This window comes from Ovis canadensis, chromosome 23 (assembly GCF_042477335.2).
Source record: "Ovis canadensis isolate MfBH-ARS-UI-01 breed Bighorn chromosome 23, ARS-UI_OviCan_v2, whole genome shotgun sequence".
Classification (NCBI taxonomy): Eukaryota; Metazoa; Chordata; class Mammalia; order Artiodactyla; family Bovidae; genus Ovis; species Ovis canadensis.
In genome coordinates, this window is record NC_091267.1 from 67,840,760 (window position 1) to 67,859,226 (window position 18,467).

The window sequence follows — 18,467 nt, forward strand, 5'->3', positions numbered from 1 at the left end:
GAAGGGATCAAGAATAGAACCCAGAGGAAACCCAAGAATCTACCAATAGGCCAAAATAGGTGACCAAAAAATTAGGAGGACATTTAGGATAGGATCTGCTTCTCTGTTTAGTTATGTGTCTTTCTTAAAACCAGTTGCCAACTTCACTTCTTTATCAGTATAACCCAGAGCTTCTCTGGACCCTGTGTGTCATCTCCAGTTTTGCCCATTCCACGCATTGAAGTGGATCTCAGAGCATCTTCATGTTCCCTGAGGATGTTGGGGTGAGGAAGGTTGGAGCCAGAGAGAGCAAGTACTTACACTGCCCATGATGAAGTGTATGCTTCAAATTCCTCCCTTAGAAATGAGTGTTCTTACTTTCCCTCCTCAACTAGTAAGTCTCTCTGCCCTTGCCTCCGCATCCCTAATCATAAAGTTTCCTTCTTCCTTTCTTCACTCTCTTTCTTCCTTCTCCTTAAGAGACATGCATGTTTTATCCCCAAAGAGTGTGAATAAAAGCGTTCTTTCGCCAACGTTGTTTTTCCCTATGAAAGAACCCTAGTTCCAACTGCTGACAAGTTGTGGTTCTCTGCACATAATCACAGGCACTTATTTTCGGCCTGCCATGTGCTAAGCTTCCTTCTGGCCACAGACAGGAAAATTGAAAAGTAGAAGTTAAAGTCTCAGTCCTGAAGTGCCTTATATTTTAACTGTGGGCCACAAGATGCCTGTGAGCCAAAGAGAGAAGGATTCCAAGAGGCTGTGTAAGCAAGCGTGTGATTGAAGGTTACAGACTTGCATGCGTGCCTGCTGTGGAACGTAAAGCCTCAACGGGATCTTAAACCTACCACCAGATTGTCTCCTCTGACCCCTCAGCAGTCTTTCCGCCCACTCGGGAGGATGATCCAGAGGGATGCCATGGAGAGTTCATATCTGAAAGGGACATAGTGTCGTTCGTATTGTCATCAGAGTATCCGGCCGACTAACTTTCCGAACTGTCCACTGTGTTTTCTTGGCAGATTCCGGAGCCTCACTACAGCATTCTTCAGAGATGCCATGGGGTTCTTATTAATGTTTGACCTCACCAGTCAACAGAGCTTCTTAAATGTCAGAAACTGGATGAGTAAGTGGGACTGAATAACTTCTGTTGGCCGCGTTGGGACCCAGCGGCTCTATGTGCTTCTGGGCCTCACAAGATGAAACCAGAAAAAGTCACAGGTTTCGAGTTGCCTGTGTCACCTTCAAAGTGGTGGCTCGTGTGTGGTTCACCCAGAGTGGCTTGGAATTGGTTTTTCCTTTGACACCTTAGACGAACCGCCATCTATGCGTAAGGCCTTTATGATTGCAATGGACGGGCTATTCATTCCACTTGGGCAGTAAGTCTCAAAGGACTTCTTACAACTCAGCCAGCAGTCACTTCTACTTTGTCTAGCCTGGAGTGGACACAGAGAAAGCACGGCATTTTCCAAGTAGGCACACTGGCACCTACAGTGTGTGCCCTTGCACATGGGTTAACTAAATAGTTAATTAACTCAGGGGTCAGTTAACTGAGAAATTGTTTCAGAGCAGAGCAGCCTCATGAAGATACCATACAATGTGTCTGTCAATAAGCTCACATTGAAATTTTACAATAAGCTCACATTGAAATTTTACTTTTTTTGGACAAGCGTTCGGATGTTAGAAAGACTGGTATAGAAAAGTCTCCAGCTTTCATGGCAATTTAAACACAATAAAGCTTCACATTAACCTAATCAGTTATTAAAGCCAGATTGATGTATGTCAGGGCAGAAAGTGGTATTTCGTTTTTCTTTCTTTACAATGGATGTAGCACTAAAGACCATATTTAAGATGACAAATGCCAGTTTTGAATGCACTGGGACACACTAGCAGTCCCATGGGGCTGGTGCTACTTATTTCTAGAGTTGTCGGGGCTGTCTGTGGCCAGAGGGCTATTTTTTTAAAGATCTGATCATGTTATCCCCCTGCTCCAAGCCCTTCTGGGGTTTCCCACTTCACTTGGAATAAAATCCAGAGTCCTTTGCTGACCTCTAAGGCCATCATGGAAGCCTGGAGTGCCGCAGGCCATGGGGTCCCAAAGAGTCAGACACGACTTAGCAACTAAACAACAGCAAAGACCATCATCGTCGCTTCCTCTGTAGATGACTCTCACTCCGGCCCCATCACTGGCCTCCAGACGAAGGTCTCTCCTGAAAAGCGCAGTCCTGCCTTGGGGCCTTTGCTCTGTTTCCTCCTGCCTTGATTTCTGTTTTCCCATTTGCACCATTGTTAATTCTTTCACCTCCTTCAAGTTCTTGTTCAGACCTCATTTATCTCTTGGGAGAAGCTTTCCTGACCACTCCATCTAAAACCGTTCTTCATCACTCTGTGTGTGCTGAGGACACTTTCTGCTTCATTTGGTCACTGCCCCCACCTGACATCGTATATATTATATTATATTATATCATATCATATCATACATTTTTTTGTTTTGTGGTTGTTGTCCAGTCACTAAGTTGTATACAACTCTTTGTGATCTCATGGACTGCAGCATGCCAGGCTTCCCTGTCCTTCATTATGTCCAGGAGCTAGTGCTCAGTTTCACGTCCACTGAGTCGGTGGTGCCATCCAACCATCTCATCCTCTGCTGCCCCCTTCTTCTTTCTTTGCTTACTTGTGGTTTTGATTCTTTCCACCTCTAGAATGTGAGCTCTATAAAGGTTCAAACTTGTTCTGCTTGTTCTATTGAGATACCCCAGAGCACCTGGCTGAGTATCTGGCTGTATAGATTCTCAAATATATGCATATCTTATTATTTCATATTACATGTAATTAATACTTTTATGTATATACACACCTATATATATAATGGCTTTAAATGTAAGCTCGCTAACACAGTTGTGCTACTGGAGAAAAATACCAACAAATTCTGACTTTCTTATTTGCTTCTCCAAATGAGTGTTCATCCTAGGATCTGTCTCCATTTTCTTTTATTATTACATTTCTTTATCTAAAGTGTTATTATTAGATAACAGATAATGTTTTGTTTTTATTATTAGATAATATTATTAGATAACACACCAAATGTTATTATTAGATTCTGGGAGATAAGGAGATAATAAGGTTATTCAGTTCTTTCAGAGTGATTTATTCATCATTTTTCAAGGTAGATGAGATGCGATGCTCCCTTGATTGTAAAATTTTCCAGGATACTGTTGGAATTTAAGATAATTAATTGCCATTTCTAATAAGGCTTTAATTTCTAATATCCAAATAACCGGTGTTACAGAGTCAGTTCCTCCTCTGGCCTCAACAAGGTTGCACTCAGCATGCCTTGAGGTAGACAGTAAAATAGTCCCATAACCTTGAAAATATCATTTCATTCCTTCCTCCCTCCCTTCCTTCTCCTCCCCACCACCTTCTTTTGGAAAATAGAGAAAAACAAATAACCTGTCCTAATATTGTTTCTACATGAATTTCTGGTGGTTCAGAAACGCTCTGCCCTTATGAATCATTACCTTGGCTTTCAGGAAAGAAAAATGTAGCAGCCTCCTGAAGGAAAGAGCAGACAGCCCCTATACTTGAAGGGGCTTCCTGGGTGCCATTAGTGGCGAAGAAACCGCCTGCTAATGCAGGAGACATAGGAGACACGGGTGTCCGACCCCTGGGAGGGGGGCAAGATCCCCTAAAGAAGAGGTGGCAGCCCACTCCAGTCTTCTTGCCTGGAGAATCCCATGGACAGAGGAGCCTGGCAGGCTACAGTCCAGAGGGTCGCAGAGAGTCAGACACGACTGAAGTGGCTTAGCACACACACACATATACTTTAAGACCATGTTTCCTTATCTTCACTTATATTTGAAGAATAAATGCACTGAAAAGCAGTATATTCAACTCAGGTGAACATTCCCGGATGTTCATTTCCACGGGGTGTAGTAAGAATCCTCCTGCCAATGCAGGAGACATAGGAGACACAGGTTCAATCCCTGGGATGAGACGATCCCCTGGAGAAGGAAGTGGCACCCTGCTCCAGTATGCTTGCCTGGAGAATCCCATGGACAGAGGAGCCTGGCAGGCTATAGTCTGTGGGGTCTCGAAGGGTTGGACATGACTGAGCACACATCACCTCATCTGTGATGGCTGAGCACACATCACCTCATCTGTGATGGCTGATCACACTGCACCTCATCTGTGCTCATCTCAGAGGACATTTCCCCAGATGCAGAAGCTCACGGACAGGTATTCACACAGGTGCTTCATATACACTCTTACTAGTCTTCACAGCCTGCCACCTGTGAGGCAGTATCTCCACTTTCTAGATGAGGAAACTGTGGCTGGGAAGAGTTAAGCACCTGGGCTAATTTGACTCGTAAACAGTCAAGCTGGAGGTGAACAATTCAATTAGGACCCTGAAGTATGAGCAGTCTTTTGACATCACTTGTTTATAACTAACTTGCTTGTTCCATCTGTTTTCTTTCCAAGGCCAACTGCAAGCAAATGCTTATTGTGAAAACCCAGATATAGTATTAATTGGCAACAAGGCGGACCTGCCAGACCAGAGGGAAGTCAATGAACGGCAAGCCCGGGACCTGGCTGAAAAATACAGGTAAGTCAGCTATGTGGAAATATCCTCTGACCTCACACACTGCTGCTTAGTTAGGGGGCAAGGTCATGAGACTGATATTCGGAGGGATCCCCTTGATTAAGGAGTGACAGATGAATGAAAAAGATCTCCCAGAGGAATATATGTGATGCTTTTAATGAAACTATTCAACATTAATAACCACTCACATTTACTGAATGCTTATTGTGTGTTAGCAACTATTCCTAGACTTTAATTTATCTAACCCCTGTAATTATATATATGAGATTTAGGGCTATTCCATTTGATATATGAGGAATTGAGACACAGAGAAGCTGAGTAACTTATGGAAGGCCACATAGCTGGTGAGTAGTAGAGCTTGAATTCAATCCAGGCTGTCTGAAATCAGAGCCCATTCTTTTGAATATTGTATTCTACAGCCTCTCAATAGCTACAAAACTCTAAGGAATAATACCTGACCTGGATGTAATACTGCAATTTTTATCCTGAAAGTGAAAGTGTGAGTCACTCAGTCTTATCTGACTCTTTGCGACCCCATGAACTGTGGCCTGCCAGACTCCTTTGTCCATGGAATTCTCCAGGCAAGAATACTGGAGTGGGTTGCCATTCCCCTCTCCAGGAGGTCTTTCTGACCCAGGGATTGAACCTAGGTCTCATGCATTGCAGGCAGATTCTTTACCATTTGAGCCACCAGGGAAGCCCAATTATTATTATCCTAGCTAGCTTAAATGTCAGAGTAAAAAACATTTTTAAACACCCCAAGTAGTTAGAAACTGACTCCCAAGGCAGAAATTGTCATTCTTTTTCAAATTTAAGTACTTTGCCAAATGTGACAGTTCTGTACCTCCTTGAGAGTTTTACAAATAAATGTACATGTCTTCTTGAAACTTTGGATTCTAAATAAATGTAGATTGTATTCACATGAATATCCTATGCAATGCCTGCCTAATTTCTAAATCAGACTTCTCGATAATTGATTGGAGAGAAGTAATTGTTTAATAGGCTTCCCTGGTGGCTCAGATGGTAAAGAACCTGCCCTGCAATGTGGGAGACCTGGGTTCGATCCCTGGGTCAGGAAATCCCCTGGAGAAGGGAATGGCAACCCACTCCAGTATTCTTGCCTGGAGAATCCCAGACAGAGGAGGCTGGTGGGTTATAGTTCATGGGGTTGCAAAGAGTCAGACACGACTGAGGGACTAACACACTAATAGTTTAATGGCAAAATAAATAAATAAATAAATAAATAAAAAATAAAAAAAATAAAAAAGAAGAAAAAAAAATAGTTTAATGGCAACATTGATCACTAGTCTGGCATATTTGCCCTCTTCATTTTTAAAAAGTCAGTGGTGAGGCTTGGCTTCAAGTACCTGAGCACCTCTTGTAGCAGTTTCCTTGCCCGTAATACTGGTTACACCCACATGAAAAAGCAACTCACCAGTTTTCACTCACTGAGGAAAACCAAGGATGTTTTCCAACTCAGCCAGCAAAATCGTGATTATTTCACAATCTCTCAGCCAGCCATGTTTTCACACGTGTGACTCACTGGCACATCTTGTTGTATCTTTTCTGGTTCCTTCCTTGCAAAAATATTTGTCATCTCTTCCATGCTAGCATACCATATTTTGAAACAAGTGCAGCGACTGGCCAGGATGTGGAAAAAGCTGTGGAAACCCTGCTGGACTTAATAATGAAACGGATGGAGCAGTGTGTAGAGAAGACCCACATCCCCGACACGGTCAATGGGAGCAGCTCTGGAAAGCTGGATGGGGAGAAGTCAGCAGAGAAGAAATGTGCCTGTTAGACTTTACCCCAGGCTCTGATCATCCAGAACCCCAGGCAAACGTCACTTCCAAAAAGAGCGACAAACCCCACCATTGTTGTTGAGTAAACCATGTATAACGGCATGTCTTTCTTTTCCTGCCAGAAATTTTAAAAAACCTGACTAGTCAGCAGTGTTCAGAAGAGTTGACCAGTAATCCCTGAAGCCCCTCCAAACAAGATCAAAGATTTCCCAGGGTCATCATACCATCATGGGTACTCTGTTTTTTCATAAAGAAGATGAACATATAAAAGAGTATAGAAGAACAGATATCAGTGGGTTTTCCATCAGAACCAAAATTACCTTGTCACACTGGGGACAAGAATAGGTTTCTGAAGGGAGAACACAGAAGGATGACTTTTTTTTAAAGGTTGAATTTACTTGTTATATAGAATCTGATTTGGACTTTTAGGTTTGCATTGAGGGGGACATATTAGCTAAAAGTGCATACACAAAAAGAATTCTAAGTGGTTCATTTAGAGTGACATTACTATGTATATCCTATAAGCTGTGCTAGAATGACAACATTGCTGATAAGGTTACGAGAGGATGAATGTCAGACATCTGAGAATATGTAGGAAACTGTGTAATCATGCCATTTGTATATTCTTAATAAATGGCAGATAGACAAGAATAGGACTGTGAATGGCAGAGGACAAGAAAAAGGCCCAGAGAGAGAGATGAAGGTATGGGGAAAGGCATTTGGGCAGCTGAAATTAAACGTGTCTCTTACAGATGTCTGGGAGAGTTACTTAGCCAAATTTCAATCAAGCCAATTGGAAGCTGGCGTTATCGGTTGGCATTAAGAGAGTGCCCAGAGGTTTCCATTTCCAGCACAGTTTTAGAAATTGGTCTAATGTTCAGCTTCTGGTGTAGCGTTCAGCTTCACATTTCTTAGCAAATCATGATAAATAGTCACAAGGAGAAATTAAAAGATTGCTGTTTATTAAATATCTCTCTATGAACTCAAGAAAAACTATTTAGCCTTAATTTTTTAGATAAAATATGCTGGTGATATGAAATAAAAAGTGACTATTAATTCTAAGTTTCTAATTTACGAAGTACTAGAAACTCTATATCACATTGCTCCCCTCCAGCCTACACCCACCCCTGGCTTTGATTCAACTGTAAAAACGCAGGTGCGTCACTTTGTAGATCAACAACGTCAGAATAATGATGGATCAATTTTATGGTCACTGAATTTTCATGTCATTCATCACAAAAAAGTTGATGATACCTCATGCCATATTGCAGTGTATTTAGCATCTGTTTTTATTTTGCCAGAGGCAAAATACCTATGGGTGAACTATATTTGGGGGTTGGCAGAGATGAATCTCTGTATCCTGTCTCACCAAAATTTGGTTAATGGCTTTATTTTTCCCATAATGCTGTCTTTTCTTTCTAAAAATGATCACAACAGCATTTTCCATTGCCTATTCTTATGACCGTGTCTAATATTACATTGGTGTTTTATTTTAGCTTCTGATAAACATAAGCCATTCCTTTTAAATTTAAGTGTTTCGATCAAGTTTATCAATAACAAAGTCATCATACTCTGTTTTCTCTGTTTATTATTAGTATATGATTTTTCTAAAGGGTAGTTCCTCTTTGTAGAGAATTTTGCCAATTAAACTGCACTTATCTAGACTCTGTATATTTTTTGTTAAGTTACAAATGTAGGAAACTCCAAATCCCAGTCCCCCACCTTTAACCTCCTTTATCAACCTCCATCTGGTACGAATCAGTTTTGGGAACACAGATCAAAGGGAGTATCCAGCTGTGAGACCTAGAAATGTGCCATGAATCAGGTAATTTGGAAGCTTTCAAGTCAGTCCCTTAACAGAGTAACACAACCTCAGTGTTGACTGCCCAGGTCCTATGATTTCTGCATGATGCCAACTTCTAAAATTGGTCATGGGTGGGGTATTCCCTCCCATGATGCATTTCTCTTTGATGCTCTTCGTGACCTCAGTGCCTGTGCTGAAAGTATATTAGATATTAGCTAACATCAAAGATGTTTCCTCTGGAAGGAATATGAGCAAAACCAATGTAACCATTGATGTGGCAAATTTTGGTGAATTCTTGTGGTCATTAGATCGATTTCTCCTTTGGATTCAAATTGTGATGTCCCCTGCATTTCCATAATAGGAAATATTTAGACTTTCTAAAATCCAAGAAGCATTCTATTTTGGATATTTATTTTTTCTATTTATTTTCCAGTTATATGATTGATTTGCTTATGCCAAGATTCTGTCACTGTCAGTTACTTAATAAGCTTTTTATTTAGGAACTATTTTAAGATTATTATTTGATAGCCATAGCATGAAGTAGAGGGTGATGATGCCTATAATTATAGAACTATTCCTATAAAAATAACAATTATTGGGTAATAATATCAAGAGGAACAAAATTAAAAAGTCAAGAAAATTATTTTAAAATAGTATTCTACTTATAAATACTTGTCCTAAAATATTTTATTCTCTGTTGAGTTTGACTTAAGACCCCAAAGTCTATGTAACCATTATTCTTTCATTATTTCAGAATTATTTATTCCATATAATTCATTTTATAATTTTAAATTGATCTGGAGCCATGAAGTATAAGACTGCTTTTGAAGAATTGCATTGTTAACACACAGCAACATGTGTTACTTATTATCTCCCAAATGCTTTAGTAAGCCATATTTTATTTTGGAGAATTATTTAAAATGTACATGAAGTTCTTTCTGATATAGAAACCATTTCTGAAGTGTTTACACTGGTTTGATGTTTACATTGTCCTAATACAGTGCCTCGGATACCTCCATGACCAAATTTGTCTATAGCCACATAGCTCATTTCCTATAATCCCATGGTATAGGAAGGGCTCACAGAGACGTTAGTGCAGCTAAAGTTATTTTGATGTCTTCAGCAAAGGGTATAAAGATATTATTCAAATCTGAAGATTATTACTACCATCTCTTGGTCACTTTTTGGGAAATGAACATTTCTTGAGACTCTAAATGTGATTAGGTACAAGATTAGCTTTTAATAAAAAAACAATAATCCTTTGGAAAATGTATCAGAGGTTAGTTGAGAGAACATGTCTGTCTTGTTGTGATGAGGATAAGAAGTCACAGATTGGCAGAAAAAAATGGTGAATACTGGAAATTTAACGTGTGGGTCTTGACATAAGACTTTTAAAACTCTGCCCAGTGACCACTCTAGCCAAGTTGCCATCATTTCCATATTATCAGCTATCATGCTACAAATAATTCAAAACCAGCATTTTACTAAAGTAAATATTTTCCCTGTTGTTTTTAACCAGATAGGACCTTCTGTGTATCAGTGAGTGCTTTTGTTATGTTGCTAGTACAAGATATTCTCTGCCAACCCATTCTGATAAGAATTGGGCAAGAGTTTTTACCAGCCCTTTCTTGTCTCCTTTATAAGAGAGAGAAGCTTTGACCATAGAGAAGGACTGACTACATTAAAAAACATTTTAATAACAGCTGAAGTATTCTTTAAAGTGTAAATTTTGTGCACTGCAAATCAACAAATTTGATGAAGCTCATATAATTCTCACCAATGGAGCATTGGCTAGAAGGAGAAGCAATATGTATAAAGGGGTATAACTAGGTGAGGTATATAACCTGGAACTACAAATATGAGGGAGACTCCTCACCCATAAAGAATTTTAGAGCTTAAAACTCAAATTGTAAAGAGATCATATTGAAGTTTCTAGTTTCCTAAGGTACTTAATAATTTTTTTAAAGGAATGTCTGTGAGCTATGTTAGCCAAAGCAATAGAAAAGTTATCCTTTACCTTCTACTCCTAAGCTTTAAAGCATTAAAAGATATCTAATGTTTTTTAATATTTTAGGGGAAGCTTTATCATTTTTAAAGATACCAAGATGCTGTCTATATTTAAAACTATTGCCTAGGAATTCACCAAAAGCTATATTTTCTTCTTCATCTTTGACCAGAATGGTATAAGCTTATTTCTGGGAAGAGTGCTGAGCTCTTAAACATGGACAGTAGAGAATATGCTCGGAGTTGAGTGTTGTCTCAATGTTGTATAAATCTATAGAGAAACTTGCCTCATAAAGTAGAACTGTTAGATGAATAGGGAATTTTATGAACTTATTGCCTTGGAGTTCTTGGGTAGAGACCCAACCATGACAACACTGTTGAGTAAGAACTATAAAGAAAGATTAGAGATTCAAGTTGTCTAAATAGAGTTTCTAACTATGGGGGAACATGAAGAAGACCATACTTAAAAGGTTGATTTTTATGTAGGGGAAAAAAAAAACAGAAAAAGAGTTATATATTTGGGGCTTCCCTTTTAGCTCAGTCGGTAAAGAATCTGTCTGCAAGGCAGGAGACCTGGGTTTGAATCCTGGGTTGGGAAGATCCCCTCGAGAAGGAAATGGCAACTCACTCCAGTATTCTTGCCTGGAGAATCCCATGGACAGAGGAGCCTGGCTGGCTACAGTCTATGCGGTTGCCAAGAGTCAGACACAACTTAGTGACTAAACCAGCACCATGGCAAATATTTACCTATTATTTTTATCTTCCAAGTAGAAGTTCAGGCCCTTAGAACTAAGCTAATAAAAATATTTAAATACCAAATATTTCATGATTGGCATCAAAATTTGAGATGCTTAGAACCATTTTATTTATCCTATCTGAATCTACTTTCCTCATAAATTCACTTTAATTTTTTAAGAAGTGGCATCACAAAGGCCTTTCTGTAGAGCTGCTTTTACCAACAGTCTATGTTTAAGATATTTTCTAATCCATATTTAGTGAGAATAACAGGCAAACAAACAAAAAGATGAGTACCAAAATAACATGGTTATTTAAAAGCATGTCATCTTTCGAAGAAAAAAAAATATGAAGAAGTCATCTTTGAATTGAGTTATTTAAATTTGTTCCCCAGTTCCTTTTCTTTCCAACAGGTCTTGGAAGTCATGGCTTTTATCCCTCAGTAGACTCAGTCATTGGCAAATTCTGTCGGAGCTGCACGTCTGTTCTTATCCTAATGGATCCCTTATTTAACCAATGGCTATTATTGACACATCAAAATATTTGCTCCTAGCAAAGCAATAACATATGCTTATCCTTACTCTTCTCTTCTCCAGGTTATTTTTTCAAACACTCTTTGAGAGGAAGACTAGTATTATAGAAAGAAAAGTAGCCAGATAGAACAATTTGGGAGCTGTGGGTATGTCATTAAATATGGCTTCTCCTCTTATGAGGCTTATAAATCCTGTGTAACTCACAAGGTTCATTTCAGGCTCCAAAGAGAACATATGTAGAAACTGGTTTATAAATTATGTTCCATTTCACAAACTGACACTATTATCCCAAGCTAAGAATAATAAAAATATCACAGCCATACTTTCACAGCCATATGTTCACAAGTGTTATAGCAGGCACAAAACACTAAATTCTAGTAGAGATATCGGAAACCTGAAATGGGTAGTCAGCTCTGGTCATTGTCTTTGATTGAAAATGTTTAATATATTCCAAGTTATTGAAAAAACAAATATGAGTTCTATTTCATTCTGTAGGTCATCTTGTATTTCTTTCAAGGAATCCAGTTACATTCTACATAGGATATTAGAATTTGGTCTAAATCCTCCTTGTATAAACAGGGCTTTGTGTCCACAACCTTGTAAGAGAAACTGACTGTATCTGAAATTATTTGAGGAAAGTAAGTTATCCTGCTTAATGTGTTAAAAGTAGACAACATTTTGGCCTAACACTGAAGTGCTTCACTGTATCTCAACAGTCTACATTTAAGTGATATTATCCTCATTTTTAGGCTAAGCACGTTCGATTGTTTTGTCTGTCATCTACTCAGATCTCTGTTTTGTCTAGTGCTATGAATGTAAATTAAAACCTTAAACATGGAGTTTTTATTCTCTGTGCCCTTGAATAGACTGTGGTGCCTGACAGACACTGTCCGGTCATTATTTTGTTGTACCAAAGTTCTAGTAGCTTCAGAAATCAGAGCATCCAATGATTTTGTGGTGTGTGGGTTTAAATATTACAGCCGAGAACTGTATTCAGTGATTGTTTCCGCACACTTTTCAAATAAAAATGCATTTTTATCATTATTTTTTATACTTAAGGCAATCTTATTTCTGTGCTGTAGTCAAATGTATGGAGGATGGGGAACATTAAGTGAATACCAGTATGGAAACCATATCACGTTAAACGTGATGTCCATTAGGAATTAGGAAAGAAATGATTTAGATTTCGCCAAGTGATTTTTATCCATCTCTCTAAACTTTCTAAAATGTGAAAGTGAAAGTGTTAGTCACTCAGTCATGTTCAACTTTGCAACCCCATGAACTGTAGCTGTCCAGGCTCCTCTGTCCAGGGGATTCTCCAGGCAAGAATACTAGAGTGGGTTGCCATTCACTTCTCCAGGGGATCTTCCTGACACAGGGATCGAACCCAGGGCTCCCACATTGCAGGCAGATTCTTTACCATTTGAGCCACCAGGGAAGGCCGCATATTATTTGTTTGAAGACTGAGATTTTCAAGGGAACTTTTCTAATAATTTTGAAGTATGCAGTTATAAAATTGGCAGTTAACATGTTGAAGTTATGTCAAGGTTCGTCAATACTTCAATGTGTGATAACCTATTTCTTTCCCATAAGAAAATGCTGAAGATGGTCATATCTCCTTTAGTCACAGACTGGGAACAGGACTGATGTTCAAGGCCAGTTCAAGGCCACAACCATACATCTTACTTTTTAATGTTCATTTGCAAAGTTGTTCCCAGAGTTGTTCTTCCTCCATATGTTACATAGATAAGCTTTGCCAAGATAATGATGAGTTTTTAACTTGAAGATAAACAGCTCTCACACAGTAAGCAAATAAATCCTTGGCACCATTCTCTCAACGTTACTCCCTGGTAGCAGTAATGCCTGGAGAAGGAAATGGCAATCCACTGTAGTATGCCTGCCTGGAGAATCCCATGGACAGAGGAGCCTGGAAGGCTATGGTTCATGGGGTCACAAAGAGTCAAACACAGCTGAGTGACTCACCGCAGCAGTAATGCCACATCACACAGGCAGAGCTTTTTTTCCTGGGTTCACCTTAAATAATTCAAGGTAAGTCATTAGAGATTTGCTTTTCCTAATGGGCTTATAGGGTGTAAAAATAGTCATAGAGTCCCCCATACTGATGAAAAAGTAAGACCACCGAGACATTCAACTGCCGTGGTAGGACTTCTCTTTAAAACTGTATGCAGGGTATTTGTATGATCACAGTTCACGATACCAAGGAAAATTTTGTTTCTAATATGGATTGTTAGCTGTGGTGAAAGAATCACTATAATAAGAGTGTGAGCATTACTCTTCTGTTAGAAACTCATGTAGGGGGCTTGCATTATGATACAGGAAGCCAACACACTAATTATAATTTGACTAAGGCTTTATTGTAAGTACTAGAAAGATTTTCTGATACATGTCAGATTTCTGAAATCATCATTGCTTTGGACCATTTTTGGAGGTTTCTGAGAGAAAGATTTTTTTTTTTTTTTTTTAGCCAAAAGTTTCAAAAAAAGCAGCAAACTTCAATCTCTTTAATTTCCTAGAGATATTTACATCATAAGCGTATTCACGCTCATGAAAAGTGAACCCAAAGGAGCGATTTGGCATCATGTTAGCTAAGACACTGGATTATGAACCCGTATTACCCAGCTTCATGGGCCCCCTTCTTGTCCCTTGAATTCCAAGAACAGCTCTGCCTGAGTTCTCTAGGCCAACAGGGGAGGTCAAAACAAGACCTCAGCTGAGCCTTTTAAGGGCAGTTTTCTCATCACTGACCTTTCCACAGAACCTGGGCTTGCTTCATAGTCAGGGAAATGTAGGCAAAGGAGGGAATTGAGACACAGATTCCTGAAAATCATTAGCTTACCACTGCTAGGAAGTCAAAACTGAACTTGAAGGCTAACCTACTAAACAAATAAGAGGGATGACTTACACAACATAAATGTGAAGGAATACATTACACGAAAAGCGATTCAGATAATATTGGGGCTTATTCTTCACCTGCCCGTCGAGCTGATGTCCTGCCTGTTTCAGAATACACCTGGCCTGCGGGACTCACGCTCCTGTGCCCCCCTCTGTCTGGACCCCTCTTCCACCCAAGAATATCTCCTTCCACTCACTTCCCTAGCTTTCCTCCTATCTTTGCTTAAATATTACCATCAAAGACAGAGGTCTTATTTAAAATCAGCATCCTATGTGACTGACATCTATTCACAGTAATAGTTTCAAAGATCAGTCAATTAAAAATTGGAACTACAGCTCTTCACCCCTGGTTACTCCCTATGCCTATCTTCTGCTTCACTTTTCTTCACAGTCCATGGAACTTCCCTGAGTGTATTATCTGTGTTCCTCATCATTAGAAGATATTTCCATGAAGACTGAGATTTTCCCTTTTTCTTTCTTCCCTACCACGTGCACCCTCTCCCCTCTCCCCACGGCTGTTGCCTTGGCATCCAGAAGGGGCCTGGCAAATAGGGAGCCTTAATAAATATTTAGTGGAATAAGAAATGAATGACTCTTAAGACATGGTGCTCTACTGAAATAGAGCCACAGATACAGATCACAAACATGGTCACAAGGGGATAAGGAAGGGAGGGATAAAATGGGGGATTGGGATTTAAACAGACCTTGCAATATATAAAATAAAACTAGCAGAAACCTACTGTATAGCACAGGGGACTCTTCTCAATATTCTGTAATGGCTGATACAGGAAGATAATCTAAAAAGAGTAGATATATGTATACGTGTAACTGATTCACTTTGCTGTACACCTGAAATTAATACAACACTATAAATCAACTATATTCCAAAAAATTTAAAATATTGGCTAGAACAAAATTTAAGATACAAACACTACTACTTCCCAATGTTTCTCTGTACTTCTTCACACTCTCTCCCTCTATGCCTATCCTCAAATACTGATTTACACCTTGTCCCCAAAAATCATATGGTATTGAATATGTCCTCTTTTCTGGATTTTTTTTCAGGTATCATAATTTTATATTTATCCATAGTTGCCATATTTGTGGTTTATTTTTATTGTTGAGTTATATTCCAATATGAAGGAAGGCAGAAAGGAAGGAAAGGAATTATAATGATTTTATTTGTTTAAAGAGTTTTTACTTACTGAAAGATTAGGTCCCTACTTTGATATTGATAAAGATCCTATAATTATTTTCAGATCAAGTCAAGTAGGAATTTTCAAAGCAAAACAATATGAAAGAATCTGATAAGTGTCTGTATGTTCTTAATTTTATAATGCTACCATTTTCTCAAATTTAGAATAAAAATTTAATAGATTAGTTTTACTATTAATTTGGATTCAGAGAAAATTAGGAGAAAAATTCAAGGTGCTATCTAAATATCTGCTCGCTGACAAAAATTATGGATTATATTGTTATGAACAGTCAGGTAATAACTGCTTGATTAATTTATGCATAATAATTTTAACATAAAAAGAAACAAAACCCACAAAATGATATCAGCTTTCTTTATTTTAAGGTATCTCATAAGCAATTATTCAAATGGTATACATTATACCAATTTTTTAAACACAATATATGTAATCAAAGTAAAATGAAACTTCGTTTCTCATCTTCATGTATTTATTTCAAAGCTCACCTCAGACCTTCTTATCCAATACATTGATTAGTATAATTACAAGTACAAATATTTTGACTACCATTTAGTTAATGGTTTGGCTTTTTGTTTTTGTCTTTTTTGTGTGGCACTACTTTTAGACTATTGACTTTCATTCTCCATTGTAATGACTTGTTTTGTCACTCAGAAATGTTTATTTAAAGAAATAATTCAAATGATAAAGCTGAAATGATGAGGATATAGGAAATAATCCACACATGACAAATAAGTAATCTACTTATGTTAGTAAAAGGAATACTACTTATGTTAGTAAAAGATCTGAAGAGCAGATCTTTTTAGGCTTCTGAAGCTGAATGCAGAATGAAGCAGGGCAAAGACTAATAGAGTTTTGCCAAGAAAATGCACTGGTCATAGCAAACACCCTCTTCCAACAACACAAGAGAAGACTCTACACATGGACATCACCAGATGGTCAACACCAAAATCAGGTTGATTATATTCTTTGCAGCAAAAGATGGAGAAGCTCTATACAGTCAGCAAAAACAAGACCAGGAGCTGACTGTGGCTCAGATCATGAACTCCTTATTGCCCAATTCAGACTTAAATTGAAGAAAGTAGGGAAAACCGCTAGACCATTTAGGTATGACCTAAATCAAATCCCTTATGATTATACAGTGGAAGTGAGAAATAGATTTAAGGGATTAGATCTGATAGATAGAATGCCTGATGAACTATGGAATGAGGTTCGTGACTTTGTACAGGAGACAGGGATCAAGACCATCTCCATGGAAAAGAAATGCAAAAAAGAAAAATGGCTGTCTGGGGAGGCCTTACAAATAGCTATGAAAAGAAGAGAGGCGAAAAGCAAAGGAGAAAAGGAAAGATATAAGCATCTGAATGCAGAGTTCCAAAGAATAGCAAGGAGAGATAAGAAAGCCTTCTTCAGCAATCAATGCAAAGAACCAGCAATCCCACTGCTGGGCATATACACCGAGGAAACCAGAATTGAAAGAGACATGTGTACCCCAATGTTCATCGCAGCACTGTTTATAATAGCCAGGACATGGAAACAACCTAGATGTCCATCAGCAGATGAATGGATAAGAAAGCTGTGGTACATATACACAATGGAGTATTACTCAGCCATTAAAAAGAATACATTTGAATCAGTTCTAATGAGATGGATGAAACTGGAGCCGATTATACAGAGTGAAGTAAGCCAGAAAGAAAAACACAATACAGTATATCAACACATATATATGGAATTTAGAAAGATGGCAATGATGACCCTGTATGCAAGACAGCAAAAGAGACACAGATGTGTAGAGTGGACTTTTGGACTCAGAGGGAGAGAGAAAGCGTGGGATGATTTGGGAGAATGGCATTGAAACATGTATACTATCATGTAAGAATCGAATCGCCAGTCTATGTCCAATGCAGGATACAGGATGCTTGGGGCTGGTGCACAGGGATGACCCAGAGAGATGTTATGGGGAGGGAGGTGGGAGGGGGGTTCATGTTTGGGAATGCATGTACACCCGTGGTGGATTCATGTCAATGTATGGCAAAACCAATACAGTATTGTAAAGTAAAATAAAGTAAAAATAAAAATTAAACAAAAAAAATAGAGGAAAACAACAGAATGGGAAAGACTAGAGATCTCTTCAAGAAAATTAGAGATACCAAGGGAACATTTCATGCAAAGATGGGCTCGATAAAGGACAGAAATGGTCTGGACCTAACAGAAGCAGAAGATATCAAGAAGAGGTGGCAAGAATACACAGAAGAACTGTACAAAAAAGATCTTCACGACCCAGATAATCATGATGATGTGATCACTAATCTAGAGCCAGACATCCTGGAATGTGAAGTCAAGTGGGCCTTAGAAAGCATCACTATGAACAAACCTAGTGGAGGTGATGGAATTCCAGTTGAGCTGTTTCAAATCCTGAAAGATGATGCTGTGAAAGTGCTGCACTCAATATGCCAGCAAATTTGGAAAACTCAGCAGTGGCCACAGGACTGCAAAAGGTCAGTTTTCATTCCAATTCCAAAGAAAGGCAATGCCAAAGAATGCTCAAACTACCACCCAATTGCACTCATCTCACATGCTAGTAAAGTAATGCTCAAAATTCTCCAAGCCAGACTTCAGCAATAGGTGAACTGTGAACTCCCTGATGTTCAAGCTGGTTTTAGAAAAGGCAGAGGAACCAGAGATCAAATTGCCAACATCCTCTGGATCATGGAAAAAGCAAGAGAGTTCCAGAAAAACATCTATTTCTGCTTTATTGACTATGCCAAAGCCTTTGACTGTGTGGATCACAATAAACTGTGGAAAATTCTGAGAGGGATGAGAATACCAGACCACCTGACCTGCCTCTTGAGAAATCTGTATGCAGCTCAGGAAACAACAGTTAGAACT

General features: G+C 38.8%; 1 protein-coding gene across 5 annotated transcripts in view; it reads left to right on the plus strand.

Moving 5' to 3' along the window:
* RAB27B (RAB27B, member RAS oncogene family) overlaps nt 1-10,693 on the plus strand; it is a 210,661-nt gene extending 199,968 nt beyond the window's left edge. For all 5 annotated transcript variants that reach the window (XM_069569231.1, XM_069569230.1, XM_069569228.1 and 2 more), the window contains 3 exons: nt 999-1,102; nt 4,456-4,579; nt 6,188-10,693. In XM_069569231.1, the coding sequence (XP_069425332.1) occupies nt 999-1,102; nt 4,456-4,579; nt 6,188-6,377 (418 nt within the window). In that variant the 3' untranslated portion in view covers nt 6,378-10,693. The remainder of the gene's footprint in view (nt 1-998; nt 1,103-4,455; nt 4,580-6,187) is intronic.
* Nucleotides 10,694-18,467: the final 7,774 nt, after the last annotated feature.